This window comes from Protomyces lactucae-debilis, assembly GCF_002105105.1.
Source record: "Protomyces lactucae-debilis strain 12-1054 chromosome Unknown BCR37scaffold_11, whole genome shotgun sequence".
NCBI classification, from domain to species: domain Eukaryota; kingdom Fungi; phylum Ascomycota; class Taphrinomycetes; order Taphrinales; family Protomycetaceae; genus Protomyces; species Protomyces lactucae-debilis.
Genome location: NW_024468003.1, coordinates 488,199 through 511,403, shown reverse-complemented (window position 1 = coordinate 511,403; position 23,205 = coordinate 488,199). Strand labels below are relative to the sequence as shown.

Here is a 23,205-nt window from a genome sequence, read left to right as displayed (position 1 = left end):
CTCGACTATCTGACCCTTCACTGACCGCTAGACTGATGTACCAGACCCCAAGACATGGGCAACAGGTGGCGACCCTATGACAAGCAAGCAAAAAACACTCATCGAGACACTTGCCGCTGAAAAGGGTGCTGCAGTGGATGTAGACAGTCTCGACAAGGGCAGTGCATCCATGAAGATTGAAGAGCTGAAGAAGGAGTCTGGTAGTGGCACAGGCAATGCAGGTGGAGCGAACAGCAACTCGAGTGCCAACGTCAGCGACACGCCCGCCACCAAGCTCACAGAAAGCAGCGACCCGAGCACGGAGAAGCAGCAGCGTTACCTCGCTGTGCTGGAGGATGGCAACAAGGATTCTGAAGATGCGTCGTTGTCGAAAGCAGAGGCAAGTGAGAAGATTGCAAAGCTCAAGGCAGATCACGAGTGACCACATGGATGTAGCAAGCAGTAGCTGTCATGCATAAGTAAAGGCTTCGCTATGGACAATGAGGATATGCAGTGAGATGTCTAATTCATCTTGCGGATGAGCTCGTTGATGAACTCACCACGGTTACCAAAGTCACCGCCCTCAATGAAGTGACGCATCTTCCTGACGTGCCAGCCGCCAAGAGGGTTGGAGAGCTTGAAAGGCCAGAGGAAGTTGTTGACCTGCTTGAAATTGGGGCCCACGGTGAAGATCTCGTGGAGCACATCCTCAATGGACACGATGCCGTACTTGCCGAGCGATGCCTCGATGAGGGCGTTGTCGGTAAGAGGAATGCGCTGGCCGTTGATCTTGCCGTATCCGCGCTTGTAAAGAAGCTCGCGGACAGACTTGAGGTTGGGTTCGCCGTATGCGACGTATGGCTCGATGAGTGTGAGCATCTGCGATGTAGCCTTGGTGAGCTTGACAAAGACACCGTTGTTGATCTGGATGAGACGCATGAGCTGCATGATCTTGCGAGGCTTAGGCGCAATCTTGTTGATACCCTTGATACGGATCACAAAGGCGAGCTTGGGCTCGGCAGGGACGTAGAAGTCACCAGAAACCTTGGCGGCACGCTTGAGACGGATCTCCTCACGCTCAGCCTGACGGTACTCCTGAACATACTTCTCGGCACGCTTGAAGATGACTTCACGCTTGGACTTTGATGCCTGAATCTGTTAGTTGTTGTTCGTTGAATAGCAGATGAGCGTCGATGGATGCAAGAGAATCGCTTCAGACCCGAAAGATGGTATACTTATAGTTGTGTTGTCTGCATGTCTGACTCTGATTGCACTTTGTAATCACTAGCCAATTCTCTTGCATCGTTGTGGACGGTCAGGAGGTACTCACCTTCTTGCGCTCGGCGAGAGCAGAGGCACGGTCGGTCTTGGCCTGGTCGGCGGTCTTCCTCTTCTTGAGGATAGACTCGGGAACCGGGATAGGGTTGAGGACGGCACTAGAAGGGTTGTTAGCTGCATCCCTTTTCAAGATTGATCTGTTGGGGCGCAAATCCAGTGTGAGTGGAGATTGGCAGGAAGCGTCATCAATGAAGGGGGACTGCGCTGTAGATTGGTCCGTTGGACGCTGATACAAGCCAGCAACGAGGGCTGACGCTGCATCGACGAATAGAATTGGTCGCAGAGACAAGTCTCAAGCAACAACGTCCCAGACGCAGATGAGTGCGTATATAGGGTTTTAGCTAGCTTGAGCCTCCAGCGGAACAGTCAGTCAAGATGTCCAGCTGGAGACCAAGGTTGCAAGTCTCGGTTTAGAGACAAAGACTCTAAATGAGTCTTGTGTCCCAACAACTCAATCCGCTGAAGCGCAGAGAGAGAAGGTCGCAGTGCACCCTGTGAGGGATGCATGCTGTTTTTACGACTGGCGTGAGCTCAGTCTCGTCGCTTAGATGGCCAGATTTGCAGGACTGTCGCCGTCCATTGTATGTTGTGCTCCTTCACCCATGCGATCTTAGTGGAAGTACATACGCAGAGGAGGACATGATCTATATGAGTTGGGCGTGGACAGTCTCTTCCTGTGCCATATGTTCCCTTCCACTCAAAGAAACAAATTTCTGAATTGTGCTGTGTGTTGTTGACCATTGCTGGGACTGCCTTTTGGGTTGCGGTCTGAGAACGCGAATTTGAGTTGGGCAGCGACACGGCGACAGGGCAGACGCGACTCAGGCACAAACGGACTTCCACCAAGCGAAGCAGCCATGTCCTCGCGCGCCGGACGGGCCAAGCAGCAGAATGCACTTGCAGAACTCCGTGCACTCAAGCAGGCCGGAAAACGTCGTATAGATAGCTACAAGGACCAGGTAGAAGAGGACATCTACGAAGAAGTAGACGAAGAAGGCTACAGGAAGGTCGTACGCGACAGGCTCGACAAGGACGACTTTGTGGTGGATGACGACGGGATTGGCTATGCGGACAACGGTCAGGATGAGTGGGAACGCGCAGAAGAGTATGGTTCAGATGAAGAACAGCAGAATGGCAAAAACAGCAAGAAGGGCGCAAAGGCCAAGAGCAAGGGAAAGAGGCAGGACGAAAACGCGCCAGTCGACAAGATCAGCAAGTACCTGGTCAAGAAGCCAGCAGCTGCAGCAGCGCCAGTCAAAGCGGTATGCAGTCACTCAGCTCGACAAGGCAGACAAGACTAACACAGAATAGACAACGACAGAGCAGGACAATGACTTCATGGCAGGCCTCTTGGCTGATCATATCGCGCCTACCAATGCTGTGCCTGCGCGGAGAAAGGCCCGAGACACAGAGTCAGCAGTGAGACCTGCCAAGAAGCGCGCGGCGTCTCCACCTCTGCGCTCTGCCGTGCACAAACGCACTACTTCCCATATGAATGGCTCTCTCGGACTTAGCCACGCGAATGGCAATTCCCGTGCATCTTATGACAATGACGATCATGGCATGGAACCGCAACAGGACGATACGGACATGCCTGATGCACCCGCACCGTCTTCGCCCACAACGCTTGCAGCGAGTCGGAAGCACAAAGCTCTATCAGATGACGATGACGAGGAAGATTTTGCAGTCAAAGCGCCACAAGCATTCAAGGGGAAAATCGCACCGACCGTCAACTTGTCTGCATCACGACCTATGCCCAAAGCTGAGCCCGTCTCATCCCCTGGACATGTGCCGAGCTCAGATGCCGTGGACACAGCATGGCAAGATGTCAACAAGACACTCACTATAGAGTCATCTCCTGCAAGAGCGCCCGTAGGCAAGCTTGATGCAACTGACGTTGTCCTTGAGGATGGCACCATTCTCTTTTACTGGACAGACTATCTCGAGATCAATGGTGTCTTGTGCTTGTTTGGCAAAGTACACAACCACAACACAGACACTTATGCTTCTGCCTTTTGCCGTGTCAGCGGAATACTTCGCAACCTCTTCTTCCTACCCCGGGACCATGTGCGGAGTGAACCAGACAGAGAGGTAACCATGGCTGACCTGCATGCTGAAGTAACCACGGTCATGAGCAGGCATCAAATCACAGAATTCAAGGCAAAGAAGAGTACACGCAAGTACGCCTTTGAGCTGCCCAATATTCCTGCAGAGAGTGATTACCTCAAGGTGCTTTATGATTACAAAGGCTCAACTCTGCCCATTGATTTGCAAGGAGAATGCTTCAGCCACGTCTTCGGCACCAATACTGCACTCTTTGAGCAATTTGTCCTCTTCAGGCGGGTCCTTGGACCGTGCTGGCTCCGCATCAGCAAACCAGACTTCAAAGTTGGCGTGAATACAACATGGACGCGCTTTGAGTTTGGTGTCAATGACCCAGAGCACGTCTCGCCCATATCAGAGCCTGCAAAGGAAGCGCTCCCTGACTCACCGCCCATGACCATCATGTCTGTTGCGTTGAGAACAGTGCTCAACAAGCAGGACAACAAGACTGAAATCGTTGTGGCGAGTGCACGAACATACAACAATGTCAGTTTGGACAACCCGATGCCAGCTGATAAGCTGCCTTGCACGAGCTACACGGTCGTTAGACCTCCTTCGAATGTCTTTCCAAACGGATTTGAAAGTGAGGCGAAACGTCAAAATATCGCCACCGAGCGCAGCGAAACAGCTTTGCTCAACAATTTCATTGCGAGATGGCACATGTCTGACCCGGATATCGTCATTGGACATGACTGGGAATCCGTTGGCTTTGGTGTCTTGCTGGCAAGACTCAAGGAGAAGAAAATCACAACATGGCACCGTGTCGGTCGATACAAACGGTCAGAATGGCCGCGTGCAATTGGCAGAGCTGGCTTTTTCGCAGAGCGGCAACTTGCTGTCGGTCGGCTCATGTGCGATTTGTCCAATGACCTCGGTCGATCCATTATCCGCGCACAGTCCTGGACGTTGACGGAGATTTGCAAGCTTGAACTTGGCATTACGCGTCCAGAAGTTGACAATGAAAAGGCGGCAACCGCATTGACAGAGACTGCCAGGGGTTTACTTGATTTCACAATGCGCTGCAGTATGGACACGTATTACCAGACTGCTATTGCTATTCAGGTACAGATTCTCCCGCTATCGAAACAGCTCACCTGCTTGGCCGGCAACTCTTGGGCAGCTACTTTGAGTGGTACACGCGCTCAGCGTAACGAGTTTATTCTCCTGCATGAGTTTCACAAAAACAAGTACATCTGCCCCGACAAGTCCTGGGGCAAGCAAAAAGCCACGGTGGACGAGGAGAATGAGGACGGTGACGCACCGGCTGGCAAGAAGAAGGACAAATTCAAGGGAGGACTCGTGTTTGAGCCTGAAAAGGGCTTGTATGACAAGTTCATCCTTGTCATGGACTTCAATTCGCTCTACCCTTCCATCATTCAGGAGTACAACATTTGCTTCACCACTGTTGTCCGCACTGACGAGCATGATGCATCTGGAGAAGAAGTGGTGCCGGATCCACCGCCAGGCGATGTGGCACAAGGTATCCTACCGCGACTGATTGCCACACTTGTTGAGCGTCGGCGCGAAGTCAAGAAGCTCTTCAAGATGAAGGACGCTACGGATGCACAAAAGGCAGGGTGGGAGATTCGGCAACTAGCACTCAAGCTGACTGCCAACTCTATGTACGGATGTCTGGGATACACGCGCTCTCGCTTCTATGCAAGGCCGCTTGCCATGTTGACTACTTTCAAGGGCCGTGAAGTTTTGACCAACACAAAAGAGCTGGCCGATGATCAGCAGCTGCAAGTTATTTATGGTGACACAGACTCGGTCATGATCAACACTAACGTCGATAACTACCAAGACGCCGTGAAAATTGGAAATGAGTTCAAGAAGAATGTCAACGAGCGCTACAGACTACTGGAGATTGACATTGACAATGTCTTCCAACGCATGCTCTTGCATGCCAAGAAGAAGTATGCCGCACTAGTCTTGATGGAAGAACGAGGCAAGTTGGTCGCCAAGACGGAAGTCAAAGGTCTTGATATGCGGCGCAGAGAGTATTGTATGCTATCAAAGGAAGCGTCGCAGTACTGTCTCGATCGCATCCTTTCTGGTGAGCAGACAGAGCTTGTGGTGGAACAGATTCACGATTACCTACGCGAATTCAGCGGCAAGATGCGCAATGGTGACTTCTCCAAGGGCAAGTTCATCATCCTCAACAAGCTCGGTAAAGAGCCTGAAGCTTATCCCAATGGCAAGACGATGCCGCATGTTCAAGTGGCCCTCAAGCGTCGTGCAAAAGGCGATCCAGTCCGCGTCAACGACGTGATGCAGTACATCATCACCGGCGAGCCAGGCGATGACCGACATGTCGCAGAGCGAGCCTACCCAGCAGGTGATGTGACCAAGTCCAACTCGGAGCTCAAGATTGACTATGAATGGTACCTTGCGCATCAAATTCTGCCACCGCTCGAACGTCTTTGTGCACCCATTGAGGGGACTGACCGTGTTCGCATTGCAGAGTGTCTTGGACTTGATCCAAACAAGTACAAGTTGCATGAAGTGCATGAACAGCAAGCGCGCGAATTGACGTTGTTTGAGTCGACCATCTCTGATGCAGATCGATTCGCCGATGCAGAGCCGTTGCGATTGCGATGCCGAGAATGTGCTCACGAAGCGACATACGCTGGTTTGGTGACATGTCCGCTGATGGCTTCACCACAGGGCCTGCAATGCCATCGCTGCAGCAAGCCCTTGAAGCCAGCATCCATTGAGGCTCAGCTGCAAGCACAAATTTGCAAGTTCATCTCGCAGTACTACGAGAACTGGCTCGTATGCGATGATTCTGCGTGTGGCACGCGGACGCAGCAGTGCGGTGTGTATGGGCGGCGCTGCTTGGATCCTGGCTGTCGTGGTGTGATGGCGTATGCGTACAACGACAAGATGCTGTACAATCAGCTGCTGTACTTTGACCATCTCTTCGATGTGGACAAGGCCATGTTGGGTGCTACTGTGGCTGCACTTGGGTCAGAGGAGCAAGCCCAGCAGCTGAAGGTGAATGCTGAGCAGTTGCGTGTGCCCTTTGAGCGTTACCGGTTGCTTGTAAATAGCTACTTGCGCAAGTGTGGCAGGCGGTACGTGGATATGGCTGGGCTGTTTGCGTTTTGCAGTGCGTAGCTTGATGCATAGTCAGCAGACATAGCAGATACTATTCACAATCATGACAACTTGACATGTCTTGGATGTGTTTGCTGTCCGTTGCGGTGGAAGTTGGAAGCGAGATGCAAGCGAGATGAAGCATTTGACAGCTGCAGCGGGACGAGATTATATTGACGGGGATGTGCATCTATCGCGATCCATGCCGTCATCTTCTAGATCTATCGTAGCTCATCTTCATGCGAGCAGGCAGAGAATGAGCCCCTGAAGCACCGCATCATCTGTGGGTGCTGGTTCCGGGTGTGCTCCATGGCTACACAGGGACCGAGGATGCGACATGCGCTGCAGATGGTCGGCACCGACGACAGGGGCGCTTGTTATGATTCAGGAGAGGGCCGACTTGCGCCTGAGGCCTGATCGCCCACCTTGTGCGTCTCTTTAAGATGCAGGCGAGCGCCCATGGGCCTCCTTCTCCTCATCACAAGAGTGCGATTGTACCACCAGCAGCACAAGTCGCTTGAGCAGGACAGAGATATCTCGGATCACGACATATAGCGAGTCTGAGCTGACCTCCCTTGTAAAGCAGCCTTCTTCTCCCCTCTGACTTACTAGCTTCTCCACACAGGCCCTTCTACGGCCGCTGACTCTGTGTGTTTCCCGCTGGTGGAAGTCTTGTTTGCGCGCAGAAACAGAAAACCGAGAAAGAAGGCTGGACACAAGCACCAGTCCACCACGCCAGGCAGCAGGCCCAGGTCAAGAGCAAGGGCACAGACGCACGTACGCAGCAGAGGCTCTCGTCGCGACCTATTTGTCACCGCCAGACACTCGAGCGACAGCATTTTCATTCCTTGCGACACACCCTTCTCTTTTTCGTCGCCTCCAACACAAGAGCGACTCCTTTGCCCGTCGCAAGCATGTCCGAGTGCCGTACGCCAGAGCGCGCATCATCGCCCAGGCAGAATCCAACGCCATGCACACCAGAGGCACCGCGACACCGACCAGCGCAGTCGCAGGCGCTCATTGACGCTGCCGCCATCAATCTCGATAATGAGCTCGAAGGGTGGGAGACTTTGACAGAGGCCCGCGTTCATTCGCTGTCTGATGAAGAAGCCCGACGTTTGGTATGCTTCTGTGAACATGTATTGACAAGGCTAACATGAGCTCAATGGAGCACTTTCACGCATACAGGGATTGCGTGCCTCGCTGCGCCAAGCGCGAACGAGCTCGGCGCACTTTCGCTTCCAGTTTGAGCTGCTCAGCCAGAGTATGGATGAGTTTGACAAACGACAGCAGGTCGAGGATGAGCTTGTGCTCAGTGAAAAGCACATGCTGCTTGCTCGCCTTGAGCAGCAAGAGGCGCACCAGGCAGAAGATGAAGCAGCCCTCTTTCGAGGCCGCCATCGTAAGGCTAAGCGACGCTGTCTTGAGCTCGCCGAGGCCAACCATCGCCAGCAATTTGAAATCAACCACCTGCAAGCGCAACTGCTCGAGCACCGTACATCTGCCATGCGTTTCAGCGACAATCAGCCTGCTCGCCTTCGACAACAGGAGCTAGGTCTCGATGTCTTGAGTAATGCAGCAAGCGCCCTGGAGAGCAGCCAGCACAGCAATGACAGCCATCAAGACGCTTTATTAACGAGACCTTCAACCGGTCTTATGAGCCCCGCGCAGTTCCCAGCATCCCTGCACACACGACCCAACAGCAGCAGTCTCAGCCATATGCGCGATCTCGACGAGCCCTTGTCTGAGAAGAAGCGTAAATTGGAAGGCCTCGATTATGCCAACGATGCAGACCGGGACACGTCATCTGAAGACAGTCCCAGGGGTCGTTTCCAACCAACATTTGCGCATCGCCCAGGTGGTATGCGTGTGGCTGACTTGTTGAGTGCAGAGGATGCGAGTCGTCCGACAAGTGGCAGGCAGTCACCACCGACACCGAGCCGCAGCCCAAAACCACGCCGTTTGGAACCGAGTGCTCTGCTGTGAGGCAGATCCATTGTTCTGTTGAGCTAAACATGCAAAGATGACGCGGTGGCATATTATGCTCAGCTTTGTATGACTAGCATGTATTTCTACCATATCACCATCAAGAGCAGCTTGTACTCGAAATCATGAAGTTGTTGCTTTGCTATTTTTACCCACCGTGCCGTCAAGCTACCCCTGGCGGTGTAAGCACCACCGACTGACTTGTGCATGGCTGTGCACATTCTTGAAGCCTCTCATGGTCCTTGGGGTCAATTTCATAATGAGTGTATTGTGTAACTGGCAATCTCTTGGTTGTTTGTGCTCCTTGCAGGCAAGCACGGGCACAAGAGTATTGGCCACAAGCCAATGAGATGCAATGCAGATGACCGCATCTCATTGTGTCCTTCGTTGGAACTCAGCTATTCAGCACTGGCCTCGACGGTGATCGCCCCAGACCGGGAAGAGCAAATTGCTTTCGCATCCTAGACTCATTAGTATGTGCCCCTTTTGTGTTGACAAGACGCACCTCGACACCCAATCGCCAGCCAGCACCTGGGTGAGATTTATGCACATCCACGCCACGCACTGATACTGCACCACTCTGACTCTCTGCAAGAATCAAACCTGACCAGTGATGCAACTTGACATGCATCGCACCACTGCGCGTTGAGAATTTAGAGATACAAGTTTTGCCTGCTGTTTCAGAAAAGGTCATGTCAGCACCGAGATGACCTGAACGAGTTGCAAGCGACGCCTGACTTGCATTCGTTGAGCATCGTACATCCATTGAACCAGATTGCACGGAAGTGAAACGGATGGTTTGGGCATAGAGGGCGCCATGAGCATTCAGATGACCACTTTTGGTCCTGGCTTCAATCGTGTCTGTTACTTCGACGTCTCCCTTGCTGTTGAATGTTAGCGAGCCTGCTTGGGTGGAGACGCTGAGTGTATGTGCCGTGACTTGCTCAACGGCAATGGTACTACCCTCCTGGGCAGCAATGGTGAGTGTGCCGTTTGGCATATGTGCACTCTGCACACGCACAGAAAGTGGACCACACGAAATGCTGAGGTGGGTGGTGCTTTTTGGGATACGAATCGTCACGTCTACTTGAATCCTGAAGAGCCGTAGAGACTGGCAGAGACTCAAGCCGCCAACTCCCAGTGCGACGTCGCCGCCTCGCTGGCGTAGTCGGATATGCTCTTTCACTAGCTTATTAGCGTGTCTCTCGTCATTAGAAGGCATACAGAGAAGCGCTGTACCATAGACTTTGACATGCATAGAAAGCGGCTCATTGGCTTCCGTAGAGAGCAGCGTGATGGTGCCAAAGATGAGAGGCAGGTAGCCAGAAAGCGGTGCATAGGTCAAGCTAGTAGGATCAGCTGGCTTGAGGGTGATGGTCTCATCCAGCAGGACATGGCTCGGCATGAACCAAGAGGCCATGAGGGAGGAGGATTAGCTTGCATGAAGAGCGCATCAAAAGAGCGTAGATGTACGGAGCGCAATCAAAGTCAAACGGTCGCAAATAGACAGCAGGAGTAGTGGACAGGGCAAACAAGAGCAAGAGAGATGGATGCAGTATTTACAATGGGATTCTGTACAACGCTGACGCTTTGAGAGAGGAACAAGACTCCAACATTTGAGCGAGTGCTCTAGCCACCGAAACCGTAGATGGTCCTGCCTTGACGTTTGAGTGCGTACACCACATCGAGCGAGGTGACAGTCTTGCGCTTGGCGTGCTCTGTGTAGGTAACTGCATCCCGAATGACGCCCTCGAGGAAAGTCTTGAGAACACCGCGTGTCTCCTCGTAGATGAGACCAGAGATACGCTTGACACCGCCACGACGGGCAAGACGACGAATAGCAGGCTTGGTGATGCCCTGGATGTTGTCACGCAGGATCTTGCGGTGACGCTTGGCTCCTCCCTTGCCCAGTCCCTTTCCTCCTTTTCCACGTCCAGACATGTTTGTAGTAGTGTTGGTAGTTGTTTAGACTTGTGTGTGTGTGGTTGTGGATGAGTTGGGGGGTGGTTGCGCCTGCTTATAAGTTTGTGGGCGGGCGCTGCTCATCAGGATTCTGGGTCTGTTGTGTTGTTGTGCTGTGTTGTTTTTATTCTGTTTGTTTGTTGTGATGCGACTCAGCAGTTGAACAGCAGCAGCACTCTCAGTATACAGGCATCCTCCAAGCGACAGAGACAGCGCATGGCCTCCTTCCCTGAGCAGGAGGAGCTCATCAGCGAGCACCTCACCTTCGCTCCCTTGTCCCTCGTAGACGACATCATCAATACAGCCAATGCCCTCCTCTACAAAGCAGTCAATGCTCTCGAACAGCTGTTTCAGTCCCTACCACCCACAGTCCTGCCAGATGAAGAAGCCGAAGCAGGCATACACAAGTTTGAGACGCTCCTAGAATCAAGTGTCGATCGCAACTTTGACGCAATGGAACTCTACCTCCTCCGAAATATCGTCAATATACCACAAGACGTACTGCCATGGATACGGCTAGCGCATCACGAGCACGCTCAATTCGGTGCAGCAGCCGCGGGAGAATGTGCAGAGCTCGATGAAGAGCTAGCACGCACACGTAAAGCGTATGCCGCTTCATGTAAAGTCAAAGCCTTGCTTCAACGCGAACGCGCACACCTCGCACGCAAACAAGCATTGATTCAAGCACACGCACAGCGTCTCGCCTTTCTACATGAGAAACCGGTCGAGTACGGCGTAGCGCCACTGCAACAATCACAAGACCTCGTCAAAGATCAAGCGCAGGCGCTTGAGAAACTACTGGCAGAGACGCTGGCGCTGGCCGAGCAAGTCAATGTTGATTTACCAGTGACAGAACGCGGCAAGTATCTCCAAAAAGTGCTCCTCGAGACAGTCAAGGATGGTTCTTTTGAGAAGGAGCTGGCGGCTCTTGGTAAAATTGGTTCAGTGGATGAGCTGCAGGCAGCGGCAGAGCTGCTGAAAGACGCGTAGCCGTCGCTTTTAATGTATATAATCATGTCATTAATCTCATGTCTCTGGGAATGCCTCGGCCGCAGTCTTCTCTAATGACGCTTCAGGTTCTGCAACGGTGGTCTCCATACTAGCGACAAGCTGCTTGTAGGAAGCTAGCAGCACAGCAACATCCTTCATCGTCAGGTCATCAGTCTCCATTTCAAGAAAGCGCCGCTCAATAATGGTCGCGTTGCTCGTCATCTCCCTTGGCCGTACCATCTCCGCAGTCGGCGCCGGAGCACGACCAACCAACGTGTTGCTGAAATTGCGAATCATGCCAAAGCCAGAGAAGCGGCTTGCCGATGCGGCACCTGCGGCCTTGGCTGATCCTGAAAGCGGCCGTGTCGCAGAAACACTCGATCTGCTGAGAGTACCCGCTGCAGGCGACGTCTGCAACGCAAGCGTGGTGGATGAAGTAGACTTTCCTGGTGATGCAGGTGCTTGCTTGAGTGGCGATGACGATGCTGGCAAACTCGACGTCTCCATCATCGACACAGGTCGGCTCGATCGTGGCGGTGTACTCGTCCCTTCTCGTGCTTTACGCGCCTTGACGCGCTGCTCAATCTCAACAAACTTTTGTCGGTCTGCTGCTGGACGAGGATTGGCGTTGCCTGCGCCTGGCAATCCAACAAGATGCCGCACTTCATCCAAGCTCTGGTGTTCACTCACTCTAGAGACAATCGCCCCAAGCTGAGAACCGAATTGCTTCATGCGTTCATCTGCGAGCTCATACACATCATTCGCTGCAGACGACAAGGCGCGTGCACGCTCACTTGCACGAAGACTGCCAGAAAGGGCTCCAGCAGAAGCTCTTGCTCCGCTCCCAACTGTCAAAAGCGAAGCTTGAGAGCCTGAGCGGTTCTGATAGCTTGATGTAGGACCAAGACTGCTCGTCAGTGGATCACCTGCATCTTGGCCGTCTGTAAACTCAAACGTCTCGAGAAAGCCAATAGCAGCTTCAAGATTCGTCAGACAATAAGCCATCTCTCCCGTCAGCGAGTCTTGCGCCCTGAAGCGGCAGATGAATTCATAGTGAGAGACGAGCTTTGCGGGATTCGACTTGATGATGGCGTAGATGAAGATAGGTAATATCGCATCTGCACCGAGATGTTTTGTGTCGCTCGACTCCTTCTTGTTGGTGGTCGCAGCGCTCGTCGCCTCTGCGATTTGTGATGCAACATCACTTGTGTGCACATCCTCTCCAGCTGAATTGCTTTGTTGAACTTCATCGACAATCTGCTTGTGACATTGCAGCAGAATATCAAGCTTCGAACGAGGCGTCATGGCATTGTTGAGATTCTGTAGGTTCTCGCCCACCAGCGTAATGGTTGGCCGCATCGCATCAACCTCCTCTCGCGACAATGGCACGCCGAGCTGTTCAAGAGTGACGCCAATCAAACTGATGGCAATAATCTTGGACATGAGTGCTTCGTCCCTGAGCTCGTCTGTAGAGGTGCGTAGCTCAAAGAGACTCTCATACATCTCGAGGCAGACACGTTCCTCAACATCCTCCCGCCAGGCAGCATGCTTCTCCTCAAAGGCTGCCCGTCTTACTTTACGCGCTTGCATTGCTTCCTTCGTCAACATCTCCTCCTGGGTCCCCTTCAACTTCCCCGGCTCAGGCAACAAGTCCAGCATCAAATCAAAGGTGCCACTGTAGAAATCTTGAAACATAGCCGTCAGCTTCTCTGGATTGAAAGGCGCCTTGTGTATCGGACTCGTCAAATTGACGAGAAAGCTTTGAATAGAGTTGGAAATTTCTATCGGTAGAGGCAGCGCCAGGATGTCCTCTGGATCTTCGAGTGCAGCTGCCGGTGATGCTTCGCCCTGTATCTCCTCTGATGAGGGCACCGGTCTTGAAAAGCTGGACAGACGCTGCATCGAGCGCGACCGCCAGTCAGACATGCTGCCTGGGCAATGAGCAGCCTCCCTGGTCACTTGTGCTTGTGCTTGACGGGTGCTTGTTGCACTTCTCAAACGCGACTCTGACACACATTGCACAGTCACAAGCGTGGACATAAATAGTTTGTCTATAAAGCAATACGTTTAGATAGCAATTGTCATCTCGTCTAGGCAGATAGCTTGGAGATGAGCTCCTTCTTCTCCTCCGCAGACAGGCCCTCGAGTGCTTTGGTCATATGCTCGAGGACGGCAGGGCGATTGTGCTTCATGCCCTTGGCAACACGCTCAAACAAGTCGCCAGCCGTGGCAGCTTGATTATCGGCTTCCATACGCGCGAGAATAGCCTTCGAGTCACGTTCAAGCCACTGTGCAATCTCGCGATCGTCATTCTCCCAGTCGCTTGCACCACCTCCCTCGAGGTACCACTTGAAGAGCTTCGACGACTTGGCAGCGTTGGTCTGGCCTTCCATCTTGTTGATCATATAGTGCTCGTTGAGTCTACGACGCAGACGCCAGTAGAAGAAGCGACGGGCGTTGCGCCATTGCAGTGCCTGGCGAATCGTGCCCTTGGCCTTCATCCTGCCGGCACGGTCGTGCAAATCAGCAAACTGAATGCTCACTTGCTGGTAAACAGGCATCAGCTGGCTTTCGCGCTCCGACATCTTGACCTTGACTTCAGACGCTTCAGAAGCACTCAGCTCTGGGTTGGCCAATTGTTTTCTAAGAGCACCGTATGGCTCGTCGAGACGTGCCATAGTGTCGAGTAGCTTGTCGCGCCTGTACTTGATACCAACAATACCTTCCGGCTCAAGCACACCTGCTCGAGACTCATCATCAGCATACATCTCCATCATGTCTGCGTTGATGGTAGGGTCCACCACGACCCAAGATCCTCCACGCAGCTCAGCATGAGGTGGGATGTAGACAAAGATAGGCTGCTTGTAGCCGACAAGCGCATCAACAATATAAGAACCGTACTTGAGGACTTCGTTGAACATGTCGCGCTGACCTCCAGAGAATCCGCGCCAGTTGGCCAAGATCATGAGTGGCAACTGCTCGCCATGGTTGAAGTCGTTGATGGCTTGGGAAGTTTTGAAGGCAGAATTGGGGTACCACACCTGGCCGGCTTCCATGAGCACCTGTTCTGTCGAATCGGGGTTGGCAGGGTCAGCAGGGACGATATTCTCAATGACTCGCGTCTCGACGCCAATGACACCAACGGGTATGCCTCCAAGTCGGGCACGTCCGACAACAACAGTCTTTGCCCAACCAGAGAGCGTCTCTTGGAAAGAGCCTTTGTCGAAGAGACCGTGCTGGAAGCCGTTTTCTTCTTCCTTGCCGGCAATGAGTGATCGCACATCATACGAACCCTTTGGTGGCATAAACTCGACTTCGCGGTCCCACGTGTCGCCATTCTGAGAAATAGGTACCGGTGAACCACGCTTGTCGGGCACGAATGAGATCCAGCGGATGATTTGCGAGATACCGGCGAGATCGTCCTGGGCAGTCAAGTGCGAGACACCATTCTTGTACATGATCTGTGTGCCACCGAGTTGCAAGTTACTTGAGTACACTTCACGACCGAGAACCTTGTTGATGGCTGGTGCTCCTGTCAAAATAATGGGCTGACCCTCAATCTGGATAGCTCGCTGACCGAGACGGACCAAGTAGGCACCAATGCCAACTGAACGACACGTCACAAGAGTGATAGTGAAAATGTCCTTGTATGCGCGTGACGTAGCGCCTGCAATCAGACCTGATCCACGCAGACACTCCACACCAAGTCCATCCTCGGCACCAATGATAGTGGTGATCTTGTAGCGTGTCTCTCCCTCGTCTTGAATGACTTCAGATAGCACCTCCTTACGTCCAGCTTGCTCAAATTGGCGGTGCACATCAGGCGTCAGGTACAAATATTTGAAGCCCTTTTCTGGATTGCTAGGGTCATTCCAGGCAACGTTGAAGAGCGGGATAAGTTCTTCTGCCATACCAATGCGTGCTCCCGAGTTGGCAGACAGGTAAATACGCGGTATGCCAAGCTTGCGAGCGAGTTCAGTAGCCTTGTGGAAGTACTTATCCTCCACGGGCCCAAAGGAACCAATCTTGTAGGTGATGTCGTTGGCAATGAGAATCATCTTGCGTCCTTTAGGATATTCTGGCGTCTTGGCAGAGCACATCCAAGCAACCATACCACACGTGTTGGTGCCTGGTTCTCGTGTAACTTCTTGCAAGTCTCCTTGGTCATCAAGCACAAGCTCGCAAGCTGTGAAGAGGTCTTCTGGCACAGAGCGTGCAGCAATCGCTGTCCATTCATTGCGAATGACTTGACGAAACAGCTCCGGGAAATCGTAAAGGTAGGTCGTACCCATGAGATGCGCCTTGTAGCGCTTGGGCTGGAGCCACTCCTTGGTTGGGTATGGCGTTGTGATGGGTCGTAAGTGCATGGATCCAGTCTGGCCAATGCTTTGGAAAATCCATCGACCATTCTTGTCCTTTACCTCCGAGTAGAGCTCAATCTTAACAACAAAGCCAGAGACATTGGAGATAATGACACGCAATGGGAAAGCCATTCCTGTGGCAGAGTCTGTACAGACGATGCGCACCTCGCAACCAGTCACACGCAGTCGCCAAAGACGCCTACCGAATCGCTCCAAAAAGCCACCGAGCGCAGCCTCCACCTCATCTGGACGCAAATCAACAAAAGTCTGTGTGAAGAAGATGTGGATGTGGTTGAGATCTGTGTTTTCCGTACCGATAATTTCCATCGCATCGAGAATATCGTTGACGAGACGATCGGTCTCCGAAATGAGGTACTCACTTGGGGGAATATCGGCTCGGAGACGCCCAGGTCGGACAATAGCACGCGTGAAGAAGCGTTGGTCTGTTGGCGCCTTCTTGCCCACTGCCTTGTAGACGTGCACGTTGTGGTTGCCAGTGAAAACCGGTGTAATCCTGAAGTTGGACAAACGCCCGAGCTCGAGCTGGAAAGCAAGAGCTGGCTCAATATGGCGAATACTTTGGTCTTCAATGTACTGCATGTTGTTGGAGTCCTTGAAGTAACCAGGGTGACGGAACGTGAAGTAGGATGGGTAGGAGGTACCCTCCCTACCAAGGAGGAAGGTCAACCTGCGCACACCATGCGACATGAGTTCATCCTGTAAGCCATCGATGATGGGCCTGACAAACTCAATGAATTGCTCGTCATCCAAGCTTCGGTCTCGAATGGCGATATTGATCACATTGGTCAGTTCATCCTGCGTTTTCGGCGTACGGCGTGGCGAGCGACCTGGTGAGCGACCTCCAATCTCAGGCATAAAGTCATCCTCATCATCCGACTCAAGCTGCGATTCGCCTGTCGCTGAACGTGTAGGTGCGCCAAGTGCATCAATAGCCCGCGGCAGCTGTTCCTCAATCATATCGATGGATGCGCACGGCACTATGGCACCAATGCGAATTGGCTCGCTATCGCTCTTGAAGAAGGACAGGTCACTGATAGACATGACACGCCCAACACGCGCTGCAAAGTCGTCGCGGCCAGCGGAATTGGGTGTCGCCGGTGTTGCGGGTGTTTGTGTGCCAGTCACAGCGCCGGGCAATGCTTGACTGCGAAGCTGGAAGTCCCATGTGAGCATGTAGGGTGTTTCGCCATCTGTGTGATAATGGAGCTCATGCAAGGAATAAGCCCTGTATGCACGACGCACATATACTTCAAGCGCAGCAAGCGAAACCCAAGGGTCTGCCGCGGCGAAGAAGATGGGCAGCACGTCGAAGACTGTGAAGCGAGAGTCAATCAATTCGCGCAGCACTTCCTCATTGGGCGAACGGTGTGACCAGTCTTGCTCGCCGTATCTCGACTCCACCACGGACGATTTGAGGATGTGCTCCATTTGAGCAGCACGCTCTTGAACAGATGGCAGCGAAGACTGAATGAGAATCTCGCGACCCTTGAGGGCGACTTTGGCAGTAGAGCGTGATTCCAGCTCTGCAAGCTTCTTGAGAACACCGCCGTACTGTTTTGAAATGTCCGTCTTGGCTGCTCGAACAAATTCCAGCAAGGCCAACACGAGATTGTTCTTGGCGCCAATTCTTGAGTGCGACAGAGAGATTTGCACAACTTTGCGCACATCATCACGGTTCTCGTCACGCAGGCGAAGCAAGATGTCATCCATTCTGTTATCCTGACCGGCAAAGAGATGCTCAACGTCCCAGTACTGCTCAAGCAAATCACCAATGACTTGATGCTCATGCGCGCGCAAGCCATCTTTGTAGGCATCCATGACATCCGTCAATGGCTTCAGTCCCGCCCTCAACAAATCGGCTTCCTTGACAGACAAATTTTCCGTGAGAAACGCCTCGAACGTCTTGATGAGTTGTTTTGAGGGAAACTCGGCGTGCTTGGCATGTGCCTTTTCGATGAGACTTCCCAGGGCAGCATCCAGTTTGTGTGGCATACGGGAGGCGAGTGCAGCGTGGTGCGCTGCCCATTCGCCAAAGGGCAAGTCTCCATCCTTCAATACTTCAATGAGTTCCTTGAGGGTATTGGACATGATGACTTGGTTGTCAAAGCCGAGCAAGATGTTTTGCAAAGTGGAGAGCAACAAACGGAATCGCTGTGCAGGCTTGTTACCCACAATCTGAGGTGGCTTCCAAGCTGGAAATTGTCCCTCAAAGGGCTTTGCGTGCTTGACACGGGATGGATCGTCGAGCTCCAGGATACCTAGAATATCACCGGCTTCAAGGGTTGCACCCGGTTGCTTGATGAGATTCACGAGACCGTCTTCTTGCGCAACAAGCGGCATAATCATCTTCATTACCTCGACTTCAGCATACGCCTCGCCAGCCTTGACATTTTCCCCAGATTCAACCAGGAAGCGTACAAGCTTTCCCGGAGACGGCGAACGCAGCTGTGTCGGGTCATTTTCTTGCTCAAGCAAGCACGTCTTGGAGTCCACTGACAAACGCGTCGCGCCCACTTCGTCGCGGAAGTAGACGGTGTGTGAACGGCCATCTAGCAGAATGAGAAGTCCACCATCGGACAAGGCACGCACGCCGACCGAACACTTGGATCCATTGAGGAAGAGATGGTACGTGTCGACACTTGAGCGTGTTGCTGTGAAGCGGAATCGCTCTCCCTCATAGATGAAGTCAACAGGGAAGACTGTTTTGAGGATATCACGACCAGGTACTTGACCCTTTTCGAGAGATGTCTGGTAACTGAGCATGCCTTCCTCTGAAGCAAGGTGCGCTTTTGTAATGGCACCACAGACAACAGCGATCATTGTGTCGGGTCGTTCAGCCGTAAGTTTTGCGGAGATCAAGTCATCCAACCAATTGGTGGTAATGGCATTTGTTTCAAAGGCCGGTGTTTCGAGCAATTTGATGAGATATTCCACCGTTGTCCTGAAATCACCACGAATGGAAAGTTCCTTGAGTGCAACAACCATGTTCTTTCGACTGGCACTACGGTTTTCACCAAAGGCAAAAATGTGGCCGAATTGCGAATCGGCAAATTGATGTATACCACCAGAGGTACCAACGGAGAAGTAACCCCAGACATTGCTGCTTGAGCGGAAATTGAGGTCCGTGAGCATACCACTCGATGGCTTGAATCCTGCACCAGGGTCTTCCGATGTGATGCGACAGGCAGTTGTGTGACCTTTTGGTTTTGGACGACGCTGCCTCTTTTCACTTTCTGGGTTTGAAAAGTCAAAGTCAATTTCGGTGGTGGCTTTTGGGTCGAGGCCATAGAGGAGTCGAATGTCCTTGATGCGGTGGAGTGGCAAACCCATGGCAATCTGCAGCTGTGCAGCAGGCAAGTTGACGCCTGTGACCATTTCGGTGGTGGGATGTTCGACTTGCAGTCTCGGGTTGAGCTCCAGGAAGTAGAAGGAGTCGTCTGCGTGGGAGTAGAGATACTCGACAGTACCGGCAGAAACATAGCCGACCAATTTACCAAGACGCACGGCTGCCTTTTCCATGGCGGTGAATGTATCTGGCTTGGCAATCGTGACGGGTGCTTCTTCAATGATTTTTTGGTGGCGACGCTGCACAGAGCAGTCTCGACCGAAGAGGGAGATGTTGTTGCCGTACTGGTCAGCAAGCAGCTGAACCTCGAGATGGCGCGCATTGCCAGCAAGCTTCATGATAAAGATGGGTGAGCCGGGCACTTCTGCCAGAACTTGCTCGAACAAGGCAGGGAATGTCTTACTGTCCTCGACCTTGCGAATACCTTTGCCACCGCCGCCTTCAGATGCTTTGATCATGACGGGAAAGCCAATGGAGATGGCCTTTTCAAGACCTTCTTTTGCGTTGTGCGTGCAGGCTTTGGCATAGACGTCGTCTGCAACGGTGACTATGCCGTGTGCATCGACCTGTACTTCATCAACACCCGTACCTGACCAGCCCATGCAAGGGACGCGTGCAGATTGAGCGACGATGGTGGATGAGATTTTATCACCTAGTGAGCGCATGGCTGATCCTGGTGGCCCAATAAAGACGATCTTGTGTTCTGCCAAAGTTTCTGGCAATTTCGGATTCTCTGAAGCGTGGCCCCTGGTTCGTTAGCTTTGATATTTCCTGGCTCAATTGGAAGTGGCCCGTACCATCCTGCCCATACGGCATCTACTTTATAGCGAACGGCAACCTCGACAATCAGGTCGACATTGGCGTAGTTGTGATTATTGCTACCACCGGGTACTTCGACAAACTTGTCTGCCATGCGGATATAGTCTGCATTGACTGCTAGATCTTCTGGCGTGGCCATGACGGTAAATTGTACGGCGCGCTCATCGTTGAATTCATCATAGCACCATTTCCGGATTGATCTGATTTCCTTGACGGCTGCGATACCGTTGTTTGCAATGAGGATGCTGGTGATGACGGTATGCCCTTTGCCGTGACTGACAAAGTCCTTGACGGGAGAGGGTGGTGTGTCTGCGCCATCAACACGCTGCCTGCCGTAGAAGTGTGCAGCTAGTTGCGTGGGATCCATGGCTACGGGTCTTGCGATGCGTGCTTCGATGGAGTGGTGGTGGTGGTGTAAGCAAGCAGGACGGAGAGACCAGAAGAGCGAGTGCAGATGTGGTGGATGTGATGATGTGAGAGTGTGCCTGTGTGCGTGTATGAATGCAGATGGGCGTGCTCTTCTTGCGTACAGATGCAGCGAGGGAGGATGCAGGATGGAGTGCAGTGGTGGTGGTGGCTGTTGGGTGTTGAATTGCTGCGTGGGGGAACTCAACCAAAAAATAAATCACCCAACGGACAACGGCACTGCTATGAACCAAGACACTTCACATCCAGATCGACGATGACTTGCAGCCGCGCGAGATCGGAGGAGAATGCTGTGAGCTGCCGGTGATTCTGATGTAGAGGTACCTACCTTCCAGATAGCCAGCCGACGAAGAGAGCGAGGCCTAATAATACAAAGACCAATTTGAGCAAGCATACTGCTAACCACTCTGGCATTGTGGCAGGCGACCTGATGGTGCCGAGGAAGTAATACAATGTCCAGCGCTGCGCTTGCTCTTGCTGTTGCTCTTGCTCTTCCCATTCTGGGTGCGCGAGCTGGCGCATGTCGGACTCGAAGGAGGCCCATCGCTCCTGCTGAGCCAATAGCTGCTCCTGCAACTGCTGCTGCCTTAAGGCAGTTTTGTTGGCATCTTGCTTATACCGGAGCTGGTTGTAGCGGATGCGTTTCCGCATCAACTGCAGATACTGCTGCTGCAGCTCTAGCAACAGCTGTACGCACAACAGAAGAAATGGAGAACCTTTGAACAGGAGATGCGCAATCTTGCGAATCCACAGCGGCAACAGCAAATGCAACGTTGGACAGTGGCATACATCCTTACTACGATCGACGAACCTGCCACACACCCAGAGTGGTCAGCAGTTTTCCTGCTCAAATTGGTGTTTGTGTTATTAGGCCTTACTTTGTTCGTCAACTGCATATCTGGAAGGTAGGTATCTCTACAACACAATTACCGGCAGCTAACGACAGGTTTCCCAGGTAGCTTGTTGATAGTACATACATAGTGATCGTGATCCCAATCCATGCGACTTGAAGTCACTTCACATCCGAGAATAATCATGCATGTTGACTCACATTCGATGGGGCAAGGATCAAGAGTTGACCTGATCAGTGTGACTAAGTGGCTTGTGGAAGTACGAAACTCTGCATGGACATCCATCTTCTCATCTTGCCATCTTGAAATCTTGTCTGTCAATGCACAAGGCGCTGTCGCATCTGTACAGGCGAATCTTCCATAGCGAGCAAGCTCTTTGAAGTGGACGACAAGGCTGGATAAGGTGAAGGGGCGAGGAGATCCAGCTGGCTGCTTTCCGATGTCACAGAACCCATAGAGTCAATCGCAACTTTCTCGACATCTCTCAAATCTGGAGTAGTCAGCGATGCATGCTGCCGAGAGTGTATATTACTCATTTCTGAGCCTAGAACAAAGCGTAATCGGGGCATACACATCGGTGTCGGTTCGGACCTTGGCGCAGTTTCTGACCCAAAGTGACACGCATTCGACAAATCTTGAAGCTTCAGAGCTGGCGGAAAGCATAGCAATTGCGTTGGATGCATGATCGCAAGGATTTGCTGCGATAGGAGTCCGCTGCATGCAGATATAAGGTCTCTCACCGTCAAACAGGACTCATCAAGCTCAGGCCTAGTACGCCACAATGCATTAATGCGCTAAAATTAGCAAACTTGGTACAACAGAATGTGATCAGTACATTTGCTCGAGCATGTACATCCAGATGATGTTGCCCGTTTCTTGGAAAGATATATTCGTGGAAGACACGTGAGATGTCGAAGCTGTAGTGCGTAGTGCCCGGCAATAGGGCAATCTGACTCGAAAATCCATCTCTCCGCAGATGTACAGTGCTAAAGAAGAGCTCCTCGAAGGGCAATTGATCAGTCGAGATTGGCAGTTGAGCGAAAGAGGGATCAAGCAGCGCGTACTTGTGCCAGGCCGTGACGTACTGAAGCGTACATCCGATCGAAGAGTTGAGGGTTGGTGAAGAAACGGGTGGCACACGTTTCGCCGAATTGCCAACCATCTGGTGCTTGGGTACGTATATTGGTCTGAGCCAGTAAGCTGAGGATATTAGCAAGCCCGCACCAGCATGACAAGCTTACCAAGTCCATTGATGAGTCTGAAGGCCCACTTCGACGCGTCTGCAAATGACTCTGAGGTGTGCTCGAGTCGCCAAGCTGACCATAGCTCCACGAGCGTGAACTCGTCCCTAAGCTGCATGTCGTGCTCCGGGTGGATGATGCCAACTACACCGCTCATTGAAGTTTCTATCACAGTTATCAGATGTTTGACAGTGAGAGACGCCTCATCAAAAGTCGGTTGAGTCGAGTAAAAATCATTGACGTGCTACAGTCAGTGATCGTATCTATCTTTAAGTAAAAGAATACCGTCGCCCTTGAGTCGCGATCGAGACCACGTAGCTTCAGGTGCGCTTCCAGAATTTGCGGAAGGCTGAAGACATACTTTGCGTCGTCTTTGGATAGCTTTGGAAGCGTCGGCGCATGAACCAGGCGCCAGTGGATGAGAGAGAAGTAAAGCTTTTCGGGCGCCTGTAGTTCGCGAGGACTCACCCAAGCGTCCCTGTAAGCAGGATCCTGCTCCACATATTTGCGCCAAGCTCGTACATATTGAGGAGACCATGACAAAGCAGGCTGTAGCCTTGTCATCTGCGCATTGTGCGCGTTTGGAAGTTTAGCAGGCGCGTCGTGAAAGCAAGATGCGACATAGTCAGCACTCGATATCAGCGTCTCTTCTCGGAAGAGAAACGTATTTGCAGGCATCTATT

At 52.4% G+C, this 23,205-nt stretch overlaps 9 protein-coding genes across 9 annotated transcripts; 3 read left to right on the top strand and 6 right to left on the bottom strand.

Moving 5' to 3' along the window:
* Positions 1 to 409: 409 nt before the first annotated feature.
* Positions 410 to 1,130, bottom strand: BCR37DRAFT_380492 (60S ribosomal protein L7). Its single transcript, XM_040869504.1, has one exon. It carries the CDS (start codon positions 925 to 927, stop codon positions 502 to 504), a length of 426 nt encoding a protein of 141 aa, XP_040724969.1. The 5' UTR covers positions 928 to 1,130; the 3' UTR covers positions 410 to 501.
* Positions 1,131 to 2,125: 995 nt separating this feature from the next.
* On the top strand, positions 2,126 to 6,594 carry BCR37DRAFT_368720 (uncharacterized protein). The gene is made up of 2 exons (XM_040868305.1): positions 2,126 to 2,579; positions 2,629 to 6,594. The coding sequence occupies exons 1-2, from the start codon at positions 2,175 to 2,177 to the stop codon at positions 6,538 to 6,540; spliced, it is 4,317 nt and encodes a 1,438-aa protein (XP_040724968.1). The 5' UTR covers positions 2,126 to 2,174; the 3' UTR covers positions 6,541 to 6,594.
* Positions 6,595 to 7,433: 839 nt separating this feature from the next.
* On the top strand, positions 7,434 to 8,505 carry BCR37DRAFT_387822 (uncharacterized protein; the record flags this gene model as incomplete). The annotated part of the gene is made up of 2 exons (XM_040870567.1): positions 7,434 to 7,640; positions 7,708 to 8,505. The coding sequence occupies 2 exons, from the start codon at positions 7,434 to 7,436 to the stop codon at positions 8,503 to 8,505; spliced, it is 1,005 nt and encodes a 334-aa protein (XP_040724967.1).
* A 1,629-nt stretch (positions 8,506 to 10,134) lies between these two features.
* On the bottom strand, positions 10,135 to 10,446 carry BCR37DRAFT_387820 (histone-fold-containing protein; the record flags this gene model as incomplete). The annotated part of the gene is made up of 1 exon (XM_040870566.1): positions 10,135 to 10,446. One exon carries the CDS (start codon positions 10,444 to 10,446, stop codon positions 10,135 to 10,137), a length of 312 nt encoding a protein of 103 aa, XP_040724966.1.
* Positions 10,447 to 10,574: 128 nt separating this feature from the next.
* BCR37DRAFT_47839 (Mis12 protein-domain-containing protein) lies at positions 10,575 to 11,558 on the top strand. Its single transcript, XM_040872333.1, has one exon. It carries the CDS (start codon positions 10,684 to 10,686, stop codon positions 11,455 to 11,457), a length of 774 nt encoding a protein of 257 aa, XP_040724965.1. The 5' UTR covers positions 10,575 to 10,683; the 3' UTR covers positions 11,458 to 11,558.
* BCR37DRAFT_393429 (uncharacterized protein) lies at positions 11,494 to 13,383 on the bottom strand (the record flags this gene model as incomplete). Its single annotated transcript, XM_040871303.1, has 1 exon — positions 11,494 to 13,383. One exon carries the CDS (start codon positions 13,381 to 13,383, stop codon positions 11,494 to 11,496), a length of 1,890 nt encoding a protein of 629 aa, XP_040724964.1.
* Positions 13,384 to 13,483: 100 nt separating this feature from the next.
* Positions 13,484 to 20,500, bottom strand: BCR37DRAFT_49919 (acetyl-CoA carboxylase). The gene is made up of 2 exons (XM_040872341.1): positions 19,983 to 20,500; positions 13,484 to 19,932 (listed from the first exon to the last, which is right to left on the bottom strand). The coding sequence occupies exons 1-2, from the start codon at positions 20,369 to 20,371 to the stop codon at positions 13,548 to 13,550; spliced, it is 6,774 nt and encodes a 2,257-aa protein (XP_040724963.1). The 5' UTR covers positions 20,372 to 20,500; the 3' UTR covers positions 13,484 to 13,547.
* Positions 20,501 to 20,641: 141 nt separating this feature from the next.
* On the bottom strand, positions 20,642 to 21,450 carry BCR37DRAFT_380484 (uncharacterized protein). Its single transcript, XM_040869503.1, has one exon. The coding sequence runs from the start codon at positions 21,079 to 21,081 to the stop codon at positions 20,755 to 20,757; it is 327 nt and encodes a 108-aa protein (XP_040724962.1). The 5' UTR covers positions 21,082 to 21,450; the 3' UTR covers positions 20,642 to 20,754.
* On the bottom strand, positions 21,276 to 21,931 carry BCR37DRAFT_380483 (uncharacterized protein). The gene has a single exon (XM_040869502.1). It carries the CDS (start codon positions 21,854 to 21,856, stop codon positions 21,599 to 21,601), a length of 258 nt encoding a protein of 85 aa, XP_040724961.1. The 5' UTR covers positions 21,857 to 21,931; the 3' UTR covers positions 21,276 to 21,598.
* Between the last annotated feature and the right edge of the window lie 1,274 nt (positions 21,932 to 23,205).

Bases quoted from the DNA above. Each gene is read 5' to 3' on its own strand.
- BCR37DRAFT_380492 (XM_040869504.1), bottom strand. From the start codon at position 927: ATGCAGCTCATGCGTCTCATCCAGATCAACAACGGTGTCTTTGTCAAG.
- BCR37DRAFT_368720 (XM_040868305.1), top strand. From the start codon at position 2,175: ATGTCCTCGCGCGCCGGACGGGCCAAGCAGCAGAATGCACTTGCAGAA. The intron at 2,580-2,628 runs GTATGCAGTCAC...AACACAGAATAG, and splicing joins CAGCAGCGCCAGTCAAAGCG to ACAACGACAGAGCAGGACAA.
- BCR37DRAFT_47839 (XM_040872333.1), top strand. From the start codon at position 10,684: ATGGCCTCCTTCCCTGAGCAGGAGGAGCTCATCAGCGAGCACCTCACC.
- BCR37DRAFT_49919 (XM_040872341.1), bottom strand. From the start codon at position 20,371: ATGGATCCCACGCAACTAGCTGCACACTTCTACGGCAGGCAGCGTGTT. The intron at 19,933-19,982 runs GTACGGGCCACT...CTAACGAACCAG, and splicing joins GATGCCGTATGGGCAGGATG to GGGCCACGCTTCAGAGAATC.
- BCR37DRAFT_380484 (XM_040869503.1), bottom strand. From the start codon at position 21,081: ATGCGGAAACGCATCCGCTACAACCAGCTCCGGTATAAGCAAGATGCC.
- BCR37DRAFT_380483 (XM_040869502.1), bottom strand. From the start codon at position 21,856: ATGTGTATGCCCCGATTACGCTTTGTTCTAGGCTCAGAAATGAGTAAT.